This window comes from Ascidiella aspersa, chromosome 9 (genome assembly GCF_963924565.1).
Source record: "Ascidiella aspersa chromosome 9, kaAscAspe10.2, whole genome shotgun sequence".
Taxonomy (NCBI): domain Eukaryota; kingdom Metazoa; phylum Chordata; class Ascidiacea; order Phlebobranchia; family Ascidiidae; genus Ascidiella; species Ascidiella aspersa.
In genome coordinates, this window is record NC_139455.1 from 26035618 (window position 1) to 26053575 (window position 17958).

At 35.6% G+C, this 17958-nt stretch overlaps 2 protein-coding genes across 2 annotated transcripts; one reads left to right on the forward strand and one right to left on the reverse strand.

The window, feature by feature from the left end:
- The first annotated feature begins 692 nt into the window (after window positions 1–692).
- On the forward strand, window positions 693–7504 carry LOC146134675 (uncharacterized). The gene is made up of 10 exons (XM_083397877.1): window positions 693–797; window positions 2407–2492; window positions 3269–3412; window positions 4093–4344; window positions 4759–4936; window positions 5248–5431; window positions 5697–5818; window positions 6134–6246; window positions 6637–6764; window positions 7410–7504. Exons 1-10 carry the CDS (start codon window positions 693–695, stop codon window positions 7502–7504), a joined length of 1407 nt encoding a protein of 468 aa, XP_083254003.1.
- Window positions 7343–17347, reverse strand: LOC146134676 (gamma-aminobutyric acid type B receptor subunit 1-like). Its single transcript, XM_083397080.1, has 19 exons — window positions 17338–17347; window positions 16862–17001; window positions 16025–16194; window positions 15358–15490; window positions 14937–15038; window positions 14730–14795; window positions 14454–14541; window positions 14122–14228; window positions 13449–13631; window positions 12410–12588; window positions 11873–12025; window positions 11292–11406; window positions 10873–11007; window positions 10390–10512; window positions 10011–10103; window positions 9752–9856; window positions 9145–9273; window positions 8240–8371; window positions 7343–7780 (listed from the first exon to the last, which is right to left on the reverse strand). The coding sequence occupies exons 2-19, from the start codon at window positions 16985–16987 to the stop codon at window positions 7703–7705; spliced, it is 2217 nt and encodes a 738-aa protein (XP_083253206.1). The 5' UTR covers window positions 16988–17001; window positions 17338–17347; the 3' UTR covers window positions 7343–7702.
- Between the last annotated feature and the right edge of the window lie 611 nt (window positions 17348–17958).

Below are 17958 nucleotides of genomic sequence, written 5' to 3' on the forward strand. Positions count from 1 at the left end.
AATGAATTTAAAGATTAAATGCATGAATTTTACCAAAATGTTTTTCAAATTTTTACTCTGTATCAAAACACCTGTATATTGGTCAATCTCAATTGTGAAGTAGCACAGCGCATTTGGCGCTGGTCTAGAATCATACCACAATTATTAAATCAACGCACAATATTTGGGTGAGGGTGGGTGAAGTATTATTTTATTAATTATTTAATAATAATAACTTGACCCACCCTAACCCAAAACGCTAACCCGCACCATAACCCAAATAATGTGCGTTGTGGTAGGATTCTAGACCAGCGCGGCACATTTCTTTGACAACGAAAAGGAATAAAGAATAGATTCTGAAAGGCATAAATGCCAAATTTGTGTCAAAAGTGATTTGTGTTGAAATAAAACTAAAGAAATTTTACTTACAACACATTGTTTAACAACAATAGAATTGTGACATCACAATCACAAAATATTTGAAGCAACCAAATAACTTGAAAATTACAATTTTTTACAAAAAAATCTGCTGTTTAAAGCCTATGGATATCTCAGTAGCCAATTAGCAACCAGGTTTATTTCTAAATGAACTACAACTGTTACGAGATATCAAATGAGAAAGAATTAGCTGGTAAAACACAGCTTCCAAAAGTGCTAGTTAATTGTCAGGGTAATCACGTTTTAAACCAGAACAGACATCTTACCTGTAAAACATGGACAGTGACGTTTCCGATGAATTTCTAGCAGAAGAAGACACTATTTTATGCAGCGAAGTGCTTGATAGTTTCTCTCCCCATGGAGAAGAATGTCAACCTAAGGTTTGTATTACGCGCCAATATAACCTTTAACCTTTCTAGCCATGTCGGAGATTTAAAGATCATATTACGTCTACGTAAAGTTGCTACAATAGCCTGGAAATACGATACTTGTGCTTTAAAAAGTTCGATACATTGTTGCATCTTTTCGTTTTTCGCAACATTATTCTAGAAAAGACGGAATATGGATTTACTGCCTAATTTTTTTAAACCATATAGTGTAGTCTATATCAAAACCTAGATGATTTAAATGGATTTTAACCAGGGCTCTTAAACTGTAGTCTAAGGGACCATTAGAAAAGAGTTAACCAGCTTTAGGGGGTTCATGAAGGTCTAGCTGAAGTCAAAATGCATAGTTTGAAAAAAAAGTGTGTTTTTTTTCCGAAAACAATAGTGCAATCGAAAAAATGCTTTGGCGCAATCTTGAATGTACTCCATCTCAGTTTCACAATATTTGGTCTGCAAACAGGATGCTTCCTTTACGTCAATTTGTTTATGACGTCAGTTTATGATGTCATTTTGAAAAATGTTATGCCGACCACACACGAACCAAATTTTTTGAGGAGGTCCACGTTAAAAAAAGTTTACGAACCCCCGATTCAAGCCTATCAGTCAAACAGATCATAACCATTCCATCTAAAACACATTTCAATCTTAAACTGCACAAAAATATCAGGTTAGGCCAAAAACTAGATGTGGCACTAGGATGTCCGATAATAGCGAATCGAATACTATACTAAGTGATATCGGTACTTGTACTCACTCAGGTGGTATCGGTGCCGATCCGATACCACATTAATTGAGCATTACAGCCTTATGCGATATAAATGGGTGTTTACAATCTTAACAGGTAACTTTTGTTGAAAAAAATATTAAGTTAAAAACTGAAGATAACTAAACTTTTCCAAAACTTTTAATAATCTGAATTACATTAATTTCAATTAAAAAGAAATCTTTTTTGTACATAGCAATGACGTTTTTTTACATATGACGTCACAAAATTACGGCATAACGAAACGTCCAAAGCAGTTAAATTTATAAGCCTGCGAGGTTATGGTTCGACCAAGTGCGCAAAAACTTAAGTATTATTTGAAATGCAGTCAAGGATAACATTTTTTACCGGTACAGCGTATCAGCGAAAGTTGTTTTAGCCCACCGTTCCGGCTTGCTTTCACAACTGCATATCTGGCACTTTATGTCACAAATGTTGACCATTAAATTAAAATATCAAGTGTCAAGTATTACACTAGTTCTAACCGCCGAAAGAATTATTTATTCATTCTCCTATAGTAAGTTTAGAGTTAGCTCCACCAGGTAACATATCAATAGATAGAAATCGCTCTTCTGGTGTAAACGAAGTATAGACCGACGTTTCAGCAGCAGATACCAGCTGACCTCATTGTTATATTTATCTTTAGTCTTTTGATTTTTACTTTTAGTATATAACTGGCACACGCACTCTTGTTTTAATTATTAACCCTGATGAGGTCAGCTGGTATCTGCTGCCGAAACGTTGGTTTATACTTCGTTTACACCAGAAGAGCGAATTCTATATGCCATAGTAAGTTTGTCTAACCATGTTACCCATAACAACTTATTACTTTATTCTTAGGACGACAGTTACGTTGGTTGGGCTACCTGCGATGAAATGCATGGAGATGAACTGGAGTTCTGTTGCGAAGCAAACAAGCCATACTGGTAAATACAAGCGGAACAAGATGCCTATATAAACCCAATGTTCCAGGTTGTATTTTCAAGTCTATAAAAGGTTTAATTGGAGAGATAAAAAAACAGTTTTGTAAACAAGTCACGTTGGAACGACAAGTGCCGTTAAGTAACTCTTTTATTGTCATTAAATTGTCTTGTGGACAAATAATGTTCGTTGGACTGGACGCATTCCGTATAAATCAGGGGTTCTTAAACTGGGGGCCATGGACCTCTTGGGGTCCGCGAACTAGTTTTACGGGGTCCATGAAGGCCTACTTAAAATATTAGTGTATATTTAAGAAGTAATCTTTTTTGAAAACCTTTTGATTAAAAATAAAACGGTTCTGCATTGAATCCTATTTAAACTCCATTTCACTTTCACATTTTTGGACCAAAATCAGAAGATTTATAAAGTCTATTTGTACTGTGACGTCAATTTATGATTTTTTTCCACGCTATAGTTTAAAAAAAATTTGAGGGGTCCGCTTTTAGTTTTTTAGTCAAGGTATTGCTCACAATCGACCAAGTTTACCAATTTTAATAGTTTGTCGTTATATTTTTTATCAGTTATTTGACTTGTGGATGACTTGATATAACAAGGACTTCATTTGTAAGCTATAATTATTACTTTGAATAAAACTGTGACTTTTAATTCGTTGAAAAGACTTGGTTTGCACTTTTTCGCAGATCGCTTGACTGGAACGTAAGACATTTCAAAATGGATTGTTTGCTACACTTATCTAATTCGTTATTATTAAATCTCGCAGCAAGCTTCATCTGGCGCAAGTCGCTTTGGCCGAATCCAGACCCCAAGCTTTCACGGACCGACCTTCATCACCGCAGATCTCGGGGAAACCACGCAAGAAGTTTGTGAGCGCAAGTATGAGCAACCTCTCCATTAGGAAAAGCAAGTGAGTGAAATAAAGTTGCTTCTTCTACCACAAAATATAGTAATATTAATTTTTAAAAAAAGTAAGATTTAACTATAATTTGCTGCTAATTAAGTTTTTTTTGAGCAAGTTATTTATTTAATTTTTTAAAGGAAAGTAATTTTTCTTATCTTGTTTTATAAAAAAAAATCTAAGTGCACACAAACAGTACGGAAGCTTTGAATCAGTGGTTCTAAACCTCTGGTACACGTGTCACCAGCGGTGGTACAGTTCTTACGTATTTGTTAGGACGATAAATGGTAATTTAATTTTTTTAAGGAGGTTATAATTCATATTTAAAGGAAAGCTAACTTTTTTCTGTTTTTTATAAAAATTCATTGGCAAAATGACAGTAAAGGTAAACACGCTACAAATAATCAAAATATAGTGTTACAAAGTGTTATAGAGGCTTATATTTTGCTTTTAATTGTTGAACGTTTTTATACATATTTAAAGTTTTTGCAAATGTTTTTACTTAGAAGGTATTTAAATTTTAGTAAAAATATCAAAGCCCATACAAAAGTAGAAGGCATTTTATGAACGTTTCGAATAACTCATTATTTATTACTGTTAGTCAGATTGCAGGAAATCATTTAAAATATTTCCAAACACTTTACGGCGTCGAACTTATTCTAACAGCCCTTGTTTTCTTGGTACCGCAGAAGTACCCGTTGTATGACCTCCACAACTCCAGTAATCTCGCCCTACCGAATATACAGCCCCGGAAGCAGCACAGCGCCCCCTGGCGGACGCGGCATGTTCAACAACGCGTTCACTAAGCGGCAGCACAGAGCGGCGTCAGACCCCTCCTTGAGGTACATCTCCAAGTTTCCGATGTTGTTCCACGGATTGATGGACATAAGATACGACTTCAAGCCGTTTACCCACCATCAGCAACACGTGGACGCATACAGGTGAGGCTGGGAGTGTTATTTGGTAAAAATACGAGTTCAGACTTGTTTAGAATGATTTGGATTGGATGACCGTGTTGTAACAATGTTAAAACAACTTCAATTTCAGTTAAGTTGTGAAATAACTTAAGTCAAGTTCCAGTCATAAAAACAAAACGTCAAAATAATAATTTGCTAAACTTTGTTTGTATTTGAATGCAAGGAAATCGATACAAAAAGCAGCAAGGCGTCTGTCACGCAGATAAATTTAGTGAAATTAATTTTTTTTAAGTTTGTAACCACAGTCCTAAAATGTGAAAGGTAATTGTTTTGTTGAGTTTAACTTACACCGTAATTGCTTTGCAGTTAATGAAAAGTTAATGTTTGCAATCGCCCTTTCGCGATGTTTATACCCAGATTGAAACTTTCTATTTGCAGACAGACGTACACCTACATTCTAATCAGCAACTATAGGGAGTTGCGGGCTAGGGGGATCACCGAACCTAAGTTGCATGAGGCGCTAAGGTTTAATATGTGCAACAACAACAACAATAACAACAACAACAGCAGCAACAGCGACAAACAACACACCGAGGGAGCTTGTAGAGTGAGTTGTGTTCATTGTGCAGCTTTATGTACATTTGTTAAATATCCGAGGCATTATTTTACCAGCTGTAGCTACCCTTATAAATCATCTATTTCGAAGTTTATTTTGGTTTTGACTTTCTTAACAAGGAGTTTAAAATTAACTCCGCAAAACGTTTTATGTCAAGGATTTTGCAGAAACTTAAACCAGCTTGTTATAAATATTTGCGCGCTGTGAAATTTACTTTAAAAAACAAGTAGGTTGTGTCGGGTATGACTCCGATCGAATATTGCCTCCCACCCTTTGCACGAACCAACTTAACCCACCTCTTCACCCAGGAGTTGCACCACCACCCTCGTTGCACCCACCAGAACCCCCAAGCAGCCCCACCTCACAAACGCGTACCCACTCCACCCCAGGTAATCTTCCTCAGTGATGCTTGCCCATCGGGTCCCGTCGTGTACAACAGAAGCGGAAGCAGCAAGTCAAGCTCAAGTAGGGCAAGTGACGTCATCATTACCGCAGGTATGACGTCATTATAACCTTGGATATGACGTAATTACGGATAGATCTATTTTGGTTGATGCTAGTTAATTGTAGTGTGAACCCATCGCCACTTAAGTATGACTTGCTAAAATGACGCAATCAAGACTGCGGGTATCTATTTCCTATTGCGGATACGAATAAGCGATTTTCCAAAAATTAAAAAAGTTGCGCGACTTACTTTAGTCTCTTGAAGTGCACAGCATGACGTCACCATCCTTATAAGTGAGTTAACAATACATTTTAGTGACGCCGTCGACGATCTGCGGTGGTTCCCCTTCCCTCCCCAAGTCAACGATGGAGATAAACTCGGTGATGGTGAAATCCACCCAACAACGACCCTTTGGCGAGCAAGAGAGCGGATTCAAGGTCGGTTCTGACCAGGGGAAGAAAGTAGAATAACACAAACCGGAACGATGAAAATTTCCTTAATTACACGATGAATAATTTTCTCAACGGAACGATGAAACATTTTTCTTTTAAAACGCACTGAAATGTTTAGGGATGACGTCACAAAGTTACGTCATAGCTTGACGTCTTAAAAAGTAACCTAAGAATATGTATTTTATTGTTCGAAGTAGTGCGCAAATATCTAATTGAAATATTAGTTTAAATACAAGGGCATGGCGGAACGGTCTGGTGAAACATAAAATAATTTCACGCTCTAATGAACAATGGTTCCAGGGCCACAAGTCTCTGATAAAGTCCCCCCGGCCCTGGAAACCCCCCAGCGCCGAAACTGCACGACGCAAAAAGGGGAATCCCCCGGCCACCATGTCCATGGTGGTTGGATCAAGGTCAGTTTGCAAAAACGATCAAGGTCAGTTTGTTTTTTTTTGGAATCAGCATGATTTTTTGCAGACCAGTAGTATGTTTGGTGGCCATTCAGTCGTATGCTTCCATATGTAGTTTATATAAGTGTGAAAAAGTAGCATTTTCAACAAACCAAACCGCAGTTAGTTTGGATTTCCTGGCATCTGGTTTCCGAGAGCCAGTCTGTTAAACTTTAAACGATTGACCAAAAACACTTTTGACTATTTAACGTCTTCATTTTTTGAATATCGTATGAACTTTTTAATCTGTGCCGAATAATTGTTTGTCTTTATTACAAATCCTAGCGTAACTATAAAATAACCCAAGAAAATCTACCAAATCAACCAGCACTAACGCTCTCTCTACCGCCACAGTGCGGTCGGCAAATCACAAGGAGGAATCAGCCGGATGTCGCCGTTGGGTCGCGTGCCTGTCGCGATCCGAAGGTCATCCCCTTCTATCAGGGGCAGAAGGGACCCTTCGGGATCAACCAATGACGGAGGTGGGTGAAGGGGCTTTCCCGGGTGTGATGGCGATAGGGACGTCCGATAATATTGGATCGATACCCGATACTACGAGGTAGTATCGATACTTGGGACATGTATTTAGGTATTTTAGCCATAATTTGCCACAAAATGCCTCATTTTTACCTTGAAAGGTAAATTAATTCAAAAATAGGAGGTTAACAAGGCGAAATAACTTCTTAACGCTAAATTAATTTGTTTACGTATTAACCCCGAAAAAATGCCCCTAAATTTTTTAATTTCAACTATCTTGTTTGTTTGAGCATAGTGATGACGTCATTTGGTTTTGGATCGCGATATTTTTTCCCGAAATATCGGGTATCGTTATCGGTAATATATCGAGTACTGCCTTTAGTAGGTTTTTTTTTAGTTTTTTTAATCATCTGTTCAAACGGGTTAGCGAGATATGACGTCATTGCATTCAAACATGTACTAGACGTGTAATTGTGCTTTACACACTAAACAACAATAATATACAGGTTCAATTGTTTCTGATACAGCCAATAAATGGAAGGGGTAAAAAATAAACAAAATAAAATAAGTGGTTAAAATATCGGCGCTCATTTGTCCGAATGCTGTCCGCTATGGCGCTCAATTGTCAGTTCTCTTTTTTTCTTTTTCAGCCAAGTACCTCTCGATTGCCATGGCAACGCACACTGTGACGTCACCATACTATCGGGCCGGCGATGACGCAAACGAAAGTGTGACGATGATGTAACAAACGATACTATGACGTCACTATTGCAAACGCGGAACGAACCGGATCCAAGAGACTTAGTCCGTTGATTCTTGGGTTAATGAAATGTTTTCCACATTTAAATAAAATTGCTCTAAAATATTTACAGAATGTTTTTTACAATTTAAACGCAGAATTTATAGTTTTTCAGCAATTATGCGCAGATCCGGGGCAGCACAGTCATGACTTAAAACTCTCAGAATCCTCTGTAGACCCGGATTGTTTGCGGCGACGCAAATCTTCGATTTCCATTTCTCTCTGAAAAAATAGAAAAGTTGAAATAAACATGAAACTTTAAACAAGTTTACGGCGTTCTACAAACTAAAACAGCAAAAATTGAAAATCATTTTTCTTTCAAATACCACTGCTACAGTGTTAACATTGTTACGCCAAAAAAAGTATTCTAAACGTAAGATTGACGACGTTTGCAAAATTAATGTAATAAGTTGGCGACGTGTAAAAGTTTAAATATACTTGCTTTCTGATAATAAAAAATATATAAAACAAAATTGAACAGCATGGATTGTTTAATGTTGTATTAACACGAAAAATTCAGGTTGATTTCGCAAATTATATCGTTAATTTACAAAACCGGTACAGTTGGAAAATCCTTTAGCTTGAGCAACGCCGGGTATTTCATCTGGTAAAAATAAATTGATAAAGTATCTAACTAGAAGAAATAAAAAAGCGGTGACCTTATCACCAATGACGTCATACCTCAGCGATCTTGTGACGTAACCTCGCGTTTTCCCTCTCCAACAAAACTTCTTCCGATTCCAAAGGAGGGCGTCGGATTCTCACTGACGGGGTTTCCCCAGATCCGCTACCGCCACGGCGCGCTTTCTGCCACTAGGGGAGGTAGAGATGAGTAAATTGTTCGAACCAAAACAATTGGGTTTGTTGGTGATTTTTGAAGATATAGTTCAGAGAATGTTACAAAATATTGTTGGTCGAAAGATTTAAGAAGGTGTTATTTTTACTTTTGAAGATTTTAATTCGATTTATTCAAAGTTGAGTTAAAAGTTTTTTCACTAGTTATTATTATGAAAGCTTAATAAGCAGGTGAGGACGGATCTGTAATGTATAGAAAATAAATAACAAAGCCAAATAGGTCGAGTAAATAAACATTAGCTTTAAAATAGCTAACTTTTGTATTTTTTATAAAAATTATCTCGTGAAATACCTTTACAATCTTTTGAGCATAATGGCTGGAGGTTGTAACTAAACGCAGCATGAATATGCAAGCCCGTATTAGAAGTAGGTAGCACTTAGTGAACGTTTAAAATATCATTTCTTTCTTAAGATGTTGAACTTATCTTGAGCTCGATTTAATGTATCTTTGCAAACGTTTCACGAATCCTTTATAAATAGGTTTGCTCCAAAATGTGTTCAAAGTACAGCCTAAACAGCCAAACAATTTTAAATCTAGATCCATGGGTTGAGAAACACATTACTTTAGCGTCAGCTTGTCACAAAAAAGATATAGGCCTACAGTTACCTTAGGGAGCATAATGGCTGGAGGTTGCAGTAAGATGTAATAAGAATATGAAAGAACGTTCGAAGCGTCCAAAACGCTGCCTACTTCTGTATGGGCTTTGATATTATTATTGATATACATTTACCTTAGGGATGAATAGAATAGCGTTAGAAGCGCAGCAAGAAGCGAGGACTGGAGCTGACACGAAGAGGAAAGAAACGTTCGGCTTCCCTGAGATCAACAGGTTGGCAGGGGCGCACAAAAAGCACAATATCTGGGGTAAAAGTGTTAGTTAGGGGTAAATATGATGTAGAATGTGAATATTTCAGCTTTAAAAAATATTTGAAAAAATCAGCAGTTACGAAATACACGTGCTTGGAAGCCGAAAAGTTGAGAAAACAGACTGTTTAAATAAAAAACAAAAACGTTTTACTTCAAAGGCGTGTCCAGTGGCGTAATAAACACCATACCTTTGTCTAAATTATAAGATCTAACATATGACATTATTTTCCATGTTAACTTTTTTTTAAATTGTTAGGCTAAGAAAATCAGTGTTTTTTAGCCTACCATGGAAAATTTACTTTCCTCAAAATAAAAAATATCCTAAAATTCCATGTTGTTTGTGTTAAAAGCTCTTGAAAAATCAACATTACAAACACCAGTTCAAAAATGACGCCACAAACAACAACCATGACGTCACAAGCTCTCACAGTGAAGCTACAAACACTAACAGTGACGTCACAATCACTCACTGTGACGTTATAGACGACGATGGCGACGACTTTGTGGTCACTGTTGCTTTCCATCTTACATCTGCTCTCATAAGCCAGGAACGAACCAAGGAGAAGCTGGATGCCCTGCGTCGTTATTACGTCATAATTGATGGTGTCGCGTCACAATACATTGTATTTTTGAATATAAACAAGTGAAGCCTCAAAGACAAAATACAGATAGATTTTCCCTTTATCTGACTAGTAATATTGTAATAATTTATACTTTTACTGTAAGTACCTTGTAGGCGAATACGATTCCAATCCACACTGAAAAGTGGTTTGAGACGCATTGCTGCAATTCTGGAATAACGATTGAATCTTCGCCGGTTCGCTACAAAAATAAAAGTTGCGAATATAACATTAGAGATTAATTATTTTTTAACTGTAAATATTAAAACTAATAAAATAATCATAGTTTAACTAAATTAGGCTAAAATATTTGGAAATTGTAAAGTAATACATTGAAGTAATAAAATAAAAACTGATCTTTGTGATTAACTTATTTTAAAATTGTATTTAAAGTTTAATATTTTTAATACACCAGTATGCGCCAGAATTATATTCTAAAGTGTGTCCGGAAACAAATGAAAAAATAAGTAAATTATCTGTCTGCTTACAACCGCCAAAAGTCTGTGTTTTGATTGGCGCAGAGGATCCACCAACAACCACGTGATCAGGACACAAAAGTCGATCGAGAATGCGAAAACAATCACCCCGATTGTTTCACGATTCACCTCCATCTGTGATGTCATAAGGGCGGAACAAAAGAAAAACAAAGAATAATGCTAAATAATAATTGTTACGTTTTCATAACGCATTTTTACAAACTTTTTTATACACATTCAAACAAGAAAAAAATTAAAATAAATAATTAAAAACTAAAAGGTTTTGCAGCATTTTTTTTACAAATATTATTTCAAAAATAACAAAAAATAAATACCTATCTAAAAAAATTAAAAAATCTGCAAACATGTTTTATAAAAGTAAAAGATAAAAGGAAAGCAAAAAATAAAAGATGATCAAGTGAAATTATTCCACAAAAGGAAATGAAAGATAACAAAAACTGAAAACATGTTATTTTGAACAATCCGGGTCTGTACCTTGAGTTCCTCCCTCTTTCGCCTTCTTCCACTTTTGATTAGGTTTTGTTTGTAGAGTGAGTTGAGAGTCCAGAGTTTGGCGAAGAGGGGTGAGTAGAAGAGAGTTGAGCCAAGAACGAGCAGCCACAGGCGAGTCTGAGTAGAAGTTCGGTTTAACAAATACAAGAGTAGGATTTTCGATAGTTATTAGTTTAAATTAGAGTGTAATTTTGCCTGTTAAATTCACAGGGAAATATACGATATGACAAAGTAATAGACTGTTTTTCACATCGCCTTTATTATCTTTACAGATGCGTTATTCTAATTCGCTCAATATACAGTTTTTATTTCTTCAGTTTTTCTATAAGAACATTTAAAAACACTTAAAAACCGGAATTAGCAAAATAAACTGTTATTTGAAATGAAAACTTGGTCGTCACCTGACAAACGGTGTTTGTGACGTCACTGAGTCCGAACGCTGAAACGGCGAGTACGAGTGAAAGGTTCCCGAGTACACTGAGCGAGTTGATGGTTGGGACAGAGTTGGACACGATTCTGGTGAAAAAAAGGGGAAAAGATTTGTTGATATTTTCGGCAAAAAAAACTACGTCAAGATGCTATTATTTTTTATATTTTTTTCTAATCTGGTGAACCTGAAATTTGTAAAATTACAACAAAAATCTAAATATAACGCAATATGTCATTTGAATGAAATATTTTTTAGCTATACAGTAGTACAGTTTGTATAAATTAACGTCGAGGCTCGTTTAAAATTACAATCTTACAATGGTCATTGGTTGATTTATTTAAGATTCAAATGTTTTATCGACAAAATCCATTTTTCAAGACCAAGAAGCTTTAAAGTGTCGAAAATATTTTTTTTAATAAACTCATATTTTTGGGGTAAAACAGTCACTTTATTGAAAGAAAACACCGTTTATTTTTTTATTACAAAAATCCTTTTTACTTATTTTTAGAAAAAAAACTATGACTTTTGTAAACTGTCCATTTTTACACTCACTTGATCTTTGAGTTTGCACAGTTGAAGGCGAGACATGCGCAGCAGAAAAGTGCGCAGAGCACCCCCATAACCGCCACCCCCACTCGAACAGGGCGAGACAACTTCAATTGTTGCACAACAGACGACATCCGGTCGCTGGGTGGCGCCAACCAGCTGAAATATTTAAATGTTTCGGGGTTTCAAAAAACTTGTGTTTTAGACCAAATTTCTAAAGATATGTGTGTTTCAATTAAAATACAGAGGAACTAAGATTTCATATTAAATACATATTTCTCTGTTTCTTTGATTGGAAAGTAAAGTTATCCCAAAAATATATAAAGAAGTAAAACACTGCAATCGTAATATACAGATTATTTCACTTACAATTTCATTAACCACAAAAACAGACAATTTTTAATGAAAAAAAGCAAAAAAGTGGGAGACACTAAGTTTTGAATAAATATGTTTAGCATAATATCTGCATTTATTAAATCGATTTAAAAATGCCAGTTTAAAGTTTCAAGTTGTAAATCTACGTTACTTTTGGCGGGAACTGACCTGATTGGCTGAACCCACGAAATGTTGTTCGTCTGTGAGTCATAGAAGAGTATTGTGACGTAAGAACCGTTCTGGAACCTCTCGACTTTGGTGAATGCCATTCTGGAACCATCCGAATCGAAAACCACTCGACCGGAAACACCGAGAAATGACGACACGTTCAGCGATCGATACAATTCCTGCATTGATACGTCACAATCGATATGTGACGTCACATTAGCCAGTGTACTTCAATGCTATTTTCAACACAGATTATATTTATATAAAAAAAGTAAATTGAGTAAAAATTAAATGCATAGTTAACTTATGGTGGAAAATACAATCAACATTCTGACGATACGTGCTTTAATACTCTCTAAGCAATTAGAAAACTACTAGATAAATATAAAACAATTGTAATAAGGGTGGTTTCAATCCTTCGTCAGTTAAGAGTTTAAAAGCATTATTTGGTAAAAAAAATACAATTTATTTTAATTGTTTGATGTATTTAAAAGTATGTACAACAAGCCCAAATACATACAACCCACAATAATACCATAAATAAAATACAAGAATATACAAGTTTTGGTGCTGCAATTACAGTTTGGTAAAAAATCTTTTTGTTTTTGGCAACTATAGAAGTAATTCGTATAAAAGGGCGTATCTTTATGGAATCCAAAACAATTGGCGGCATGTGCGTCTGATCCTGGACTCGGGATTTTAAACTTTTTATTGTTAGAACTAATTTGAGTGCACTATGCACGGATCTGTAATAACTTGATATGCAATGTCAATTAAGATACGAACTTGTATCATCATGCAAATAAAAGTAAAGGACAAGTAAAGGCCACAAACATACTCAAATACGGTACGCAATGATGTGTAATGTAGCTTGAATACGTAGCTCATAAACTGAAGATGATACAAGTTCGAATCGAAACGTCTTTATAAAGATGAAGTCGATTTACAAAATATTTCTGGCTTTGAGATTTCTTATCAAAAAGTAAATCGGTTTATTTTAAAACTTGTTGTCAATTTTCAGAAAACATAGTTTACTCACAGCAGAAATGACCGGGTTTTTCCTTGAAATGTCTCGCGGATTTGTTCTAGCGATCGAAGTGTTGAGGGCGATGGCGAATGCCCACACGGCGTCATAGGCCAGGGGCGCCTCGGCGTACCCCCCCATAAGTTTGGCTTGCACCCCCAACTTCGCGTCAAGCCGGGAAATAAACTGAGACGAACTCTGAAAGAAAATGAAGGTTTTTGCGCAATTATAGTTTATTTTGATTGTTTGGTTTATTTTTAAGTAATTATGTTTAATCGATTCATTAATTTTTAATTTATTTTTATTTTTTATGTACTTTCAATATAACTTCAAATGGGAACATGATATTTTATTGTGAAACCTTATAAATTACCCAGCCAAAACTGCAATTCATACCTTTTTAGTTTTCATGCAATCCTAAAAAGCATAAAACCCCGTCTTGTAAAACTTTAACATTGAATTCATACTTTTGTGAAAGCTTATTCATGTTCATTTTCACCAGTATAATCAATAAGTCAAAAACGCTGAGTTAACAAGTGTGAAGTCCATCGAATAATTACGTGGCCTTAACAATCACACGTTGGAACAATCGATATTCTGTGTCGTCACAATCCTTTGTGTTAATCATTAGAGATCAACAATCGAAGAGTCTTGTTATTGTCAGGCCATTGTTAGTTGATAAACTTACCATTCCAGAAACGGTTTTCTGATTTTTTGCGGGATTAAGCATCAATATTTCAGTGGTGAAGTGACCTTCAACTGCCAAGGTCATTTCTTTGCCTGTACAGTTGATTTCTAAAAAAACAAAAAACATTTAAGCGAAATCTTACGCTTTTTGTAGTTCTCTGAGTTAAAAGATTTATATATTTTCCATTAAAGCAGAACTAAGTTGGGTAAAACACATTAAAGTGTAAAAAACATCTAATTATGATAAATTTTATGGACAGTCAAATCAAAATCCTTTTAAAATTTACAACATTTAATATCATAATAAAAAAAGGGGCAAAATGTTTCTCTTACTTTCTTTCCTGATGAGATGCCAGTTGTATTGATACCAACCGATGAGGAACCAAACATACTTAGGGCCGTACATTCCCGACTTGTACGCCTGTCAATCAAACAGCATTAAGCATGTTTACATGTAGGAAAAAATAAACATAAACACAAAAATGCGTTTAGCGTCTGTTTTACAATAATAAAAAGCAAGGAGGGGATTTTACAGGCATTTTCAAGCGTCCAATAATAGAAAGGTAATTTAAATTTACAGCTCTATTGTAAAACGTCAGTGATTGTTACCTCACAAATAACCTTTCTTGCCATTCCTTCGTAGAACAAACCCACGATTATTCTGATGTCAGATTTCTAAAACAAATTAAGAAAGTAATAAAAACAAATAAATTCATGATTTTAGTGTAAAAGTTTATTTTCAGTCGAACTTAGCTTAGGACGAATTGCAATATCCAACAGCTAGAAATACCTTGACGTAACAACAGCTAGAAATACCTTGAGGTTGTGCACGGCAACCCTGGGGTCGTCATGGAAACGCTGGTCATCCCCAACTTCGATCCCCTCATCCGACATAAGCCTCCTCAAGTCCTTTGCCGTCTGTGACGTCACAAAACAAGACATGGTTGTGTTTCTCATGAAATAAACAAAACGTCGTAACGTTGAAGATAAATATTTACAAGGGCTGATTTAATTTCAATGTTAGATATTTTACCTGTAGTAAAAAAAATATTGACCTGACTGAACCCAATACCGGTGATCAAATCTGATAAATATTTTCCCAACAACTCCTACCCAACAGCCTAAAGGTCCCCATTGTGCAACCCTAATATTTAATCCAGGAAAAGTCCCACAACGTTATAGAAACCATATATATTCCTGTTACTTTACAACCCCATGTTGCTCCCCTTATACTCACAGTAGCGAAGACCTCGTCAGTCTGGTGGATGATGGCCACTCTCTTCCACCCAAACTCCCTGAAGAGCCGGACTCGGATCGGGTTGTGGAGGTTTGCTGATGGATGAGTTCGGAAGAAAGTCGGGAAGCGACTCCTGCAACATTGTGACGTCATTTAAAGCACGATTAATAGTTATATTATTACGGCACACAGGACTCACTTTTGCAACATTCTTTAAGTCATGTTTTTTTTAAATTCCCTTGGTGGAGGGATGGCCGAACAGCGTTTGTTTAACTTTTCAATATATTTTAGTCTGTTTTATAAAAAATGCTGTTAGCGTCAACGCGTCTTACGGAATTTGTTGAGATCTTGAGACAACAAAGTTGGAAACTTCGACAGCGTGGAGGCATTTATAAGTCCTGCGAAGGCATTTTTTATAAATATGAATAAAATTCGCTTAAAGGTAGCCTACGAAATATTGTTAGTGTGCAACATCTATAAAATCTAGATGGCCGAACAATGGTAAGTGTGTAAGAAAGGAAGAAACAGGGTGATATTTGTTCTACATACGTGCAAGGTGCGGCTCTTTGCGGTTAACCAACCAACAAATGTGGCTCTTGTAGTCTTTGACTCATTGGCCACCCATGCAATGTATTATGACGGCGCAAGCTTAAAACTTTGAACTCACCTGTTAGATAGAGCTGGTGAACTAGCTCCATAAGCGATCACGTTCATTCTCCAAACATAAGCGGATTCGGCGATAGGAGTTGACACGCTGCTACAACCGGTCAGTGTCGTGAATATACGCTCGTCTCCTAGGATCTCGTAAAAGTTACGGAGACCTAATCCGGCGTTGCACTGAGAAATAAATTCATCGTGGTTTGAGTGGTTTACTTAAATTTACGCAACATTTTTTTTAAATATTTATACAGAGGCATCATAAATTTAAGTTTATTTTTTGATGTATTTCAATGTGACAAAATAGTAGCGTTTTTGGTAGAAAAGATGCAATAATCTAGTTTACTCTATCATGTAACATTTTAACTTTACTGCAATATCAAACGCCGGACAAGCAAATAAAGAGAAACCTAAGACAAAATCATTAAATGCTAACTTTACATAAATAAAGAGACAATGGTAAATGTAATGGCATTAACGTTGTGTAAGCCAGTATGCCGAACACTGGAATTATGCAAAGGCCGAAACAGTTTGCGGGAAAAGCCATAAATTATTTATGCTTATTTTCTCAGCAGCGCTCAGCCCAGATAAACCGCCTGCTTAACTCAGAGCTGTATGTTAGTAGAAGAAAACTTATTACCAAACAATTTCGAGGATAAAAAACGCAGTATATCACAATTTGAGACAAACTTATTTTCGCCCACTTAAGAATTAAAACTATATTTTATTCAACTTACAAATTAAAACTTTGTTTGAGCCAATTTAAGACTCAAAACTTTATTTTATCAGATTGATTTTTTACTGGTAGCAAAAACTAAATTGTTAAGTTTGAGGTCAAATATTTAACCTTGCTGTCCTTGTCGACCAAAATGATGCGATGACCTTGAAGTACGTCACTGCTATTGTTGATGTCATCAATCGCCATTTTGACTGCTGGGCGGCAGGCTTGTCCCCCTGCCCAACCCCCAGTCATCGGAAAAACACCCCCTGAAAAAAATATTTATTTTAACCCCTGGAAAATGAAATAATTGACCAAAAAAATCGGGAACAATATTTATATTACACCTTAATAAACCACGTAAAACATGCTGTTCAAATTTAACATTGGTATGACGCATTTATTGCAATTTTCGGAATTAAAAAAACAATTATTTTATTTATTAGCTGATTTTTAATAAATATTTTGCCAGTATAATAGTAAGTTTTTCATTTTATATTAAGTCTAACACAGTAGCCACAACTCAGTACAAAAATATAACAATAAAACGCATTAATTTAAAACTGTTTAAAACATGTATTAAAAACAATTTAAACAATGCTTACCAATGTAAATGTCCTTAAGTTTTTCCGCAGAAACCAAGGAAATTAACAAAAAGCTCATTAAAAATTTGAAAGCCATAATTCCAGCAGAAATACTTCTCTTCTCTTCAGCAATGTAAAACTGCAGACTGCCTAGTGCCTACCTACCCCTTATCCACTCATGCGTGCTAATGCGTGTGACGTAATAATCGATTTTGCGACACTCAATAATGGAAATAGAACGTGTGCATTGTTTGGTCTTTGTTCGTTGCTGCAGAAACTGAAAACTGTTTGTTGCTTCAAGTTTAAAACACGTTTTCACACAAAAGTTTGACTTTATTTAACAATATTTAAAAAAAACGAGCAATGGATGGTGAGTTTTTACAAATTTTGAACTTGGATGAAAAATCATGCATATATAAGGTAATTCGGTTCAATTTGGGTTAAACATTTTCTATTTGAAATGTTGAAAAGCACAACTTTAAACGAATGTAAAGGCACAAAAAAATTCACAAAATATTTCACTTTTAATTTACACTTGTTTACAGAATAGTATAGCGTTTTTTCAAAACTGGCGAAACATGCTGTTTGGAATAAATGGTCTTTGACAAAATACTTTGGGGGTTTCAATTTATAGTTAAAACC

Excerpts from the sequence above, each read along its gene's own strand:
- LOC146134675 (XM_083397877.1), top strand. The coding sequence starts at position 693 with ATGGACAGTGACGTTTCCGATGAATTTCTAGCAGAAGAAGACACTATT. Across the intron at positions 798-2,406 it reads GAGAAGAATGTCAACCTAAG|GACGACAGTTACGTTGGTTG; the intron begins GTTTGTATTACG and ends CTTTATTCTTAG. Across the intron at positions 6,765-7,409 it reads GGGATCAACCAATGACGGAG|CCAAGTACCTCTCGATTGCC; the intron begins GTGGGTGAAGGG and ends TTTCTTTTTCAG.
- LOC146134676 (XM_083397080.1), bottom strand. The coding sequence starts at position 16,987 with ATGACTGGGGGTTGGGCAGGGGGACAAGCCTGCCGCCCAGCAGTCAAA. Across the intron at positions 15,491-16,024 it reads TCACCAGCTCTATCTAACAG|GAGTCGCTTCCCGACTTTCT; the intron begins GTGAGTTCAAAG and ends ACAATGTTGCAG. Across the intron at positions 14,796-14,936 it reads TTGCCGTGCACAACCTCAAG|AAATCTGACATCAGAATAAT; the intron begins GTATTTCTAGCT and ends AATTTGTTTTAG.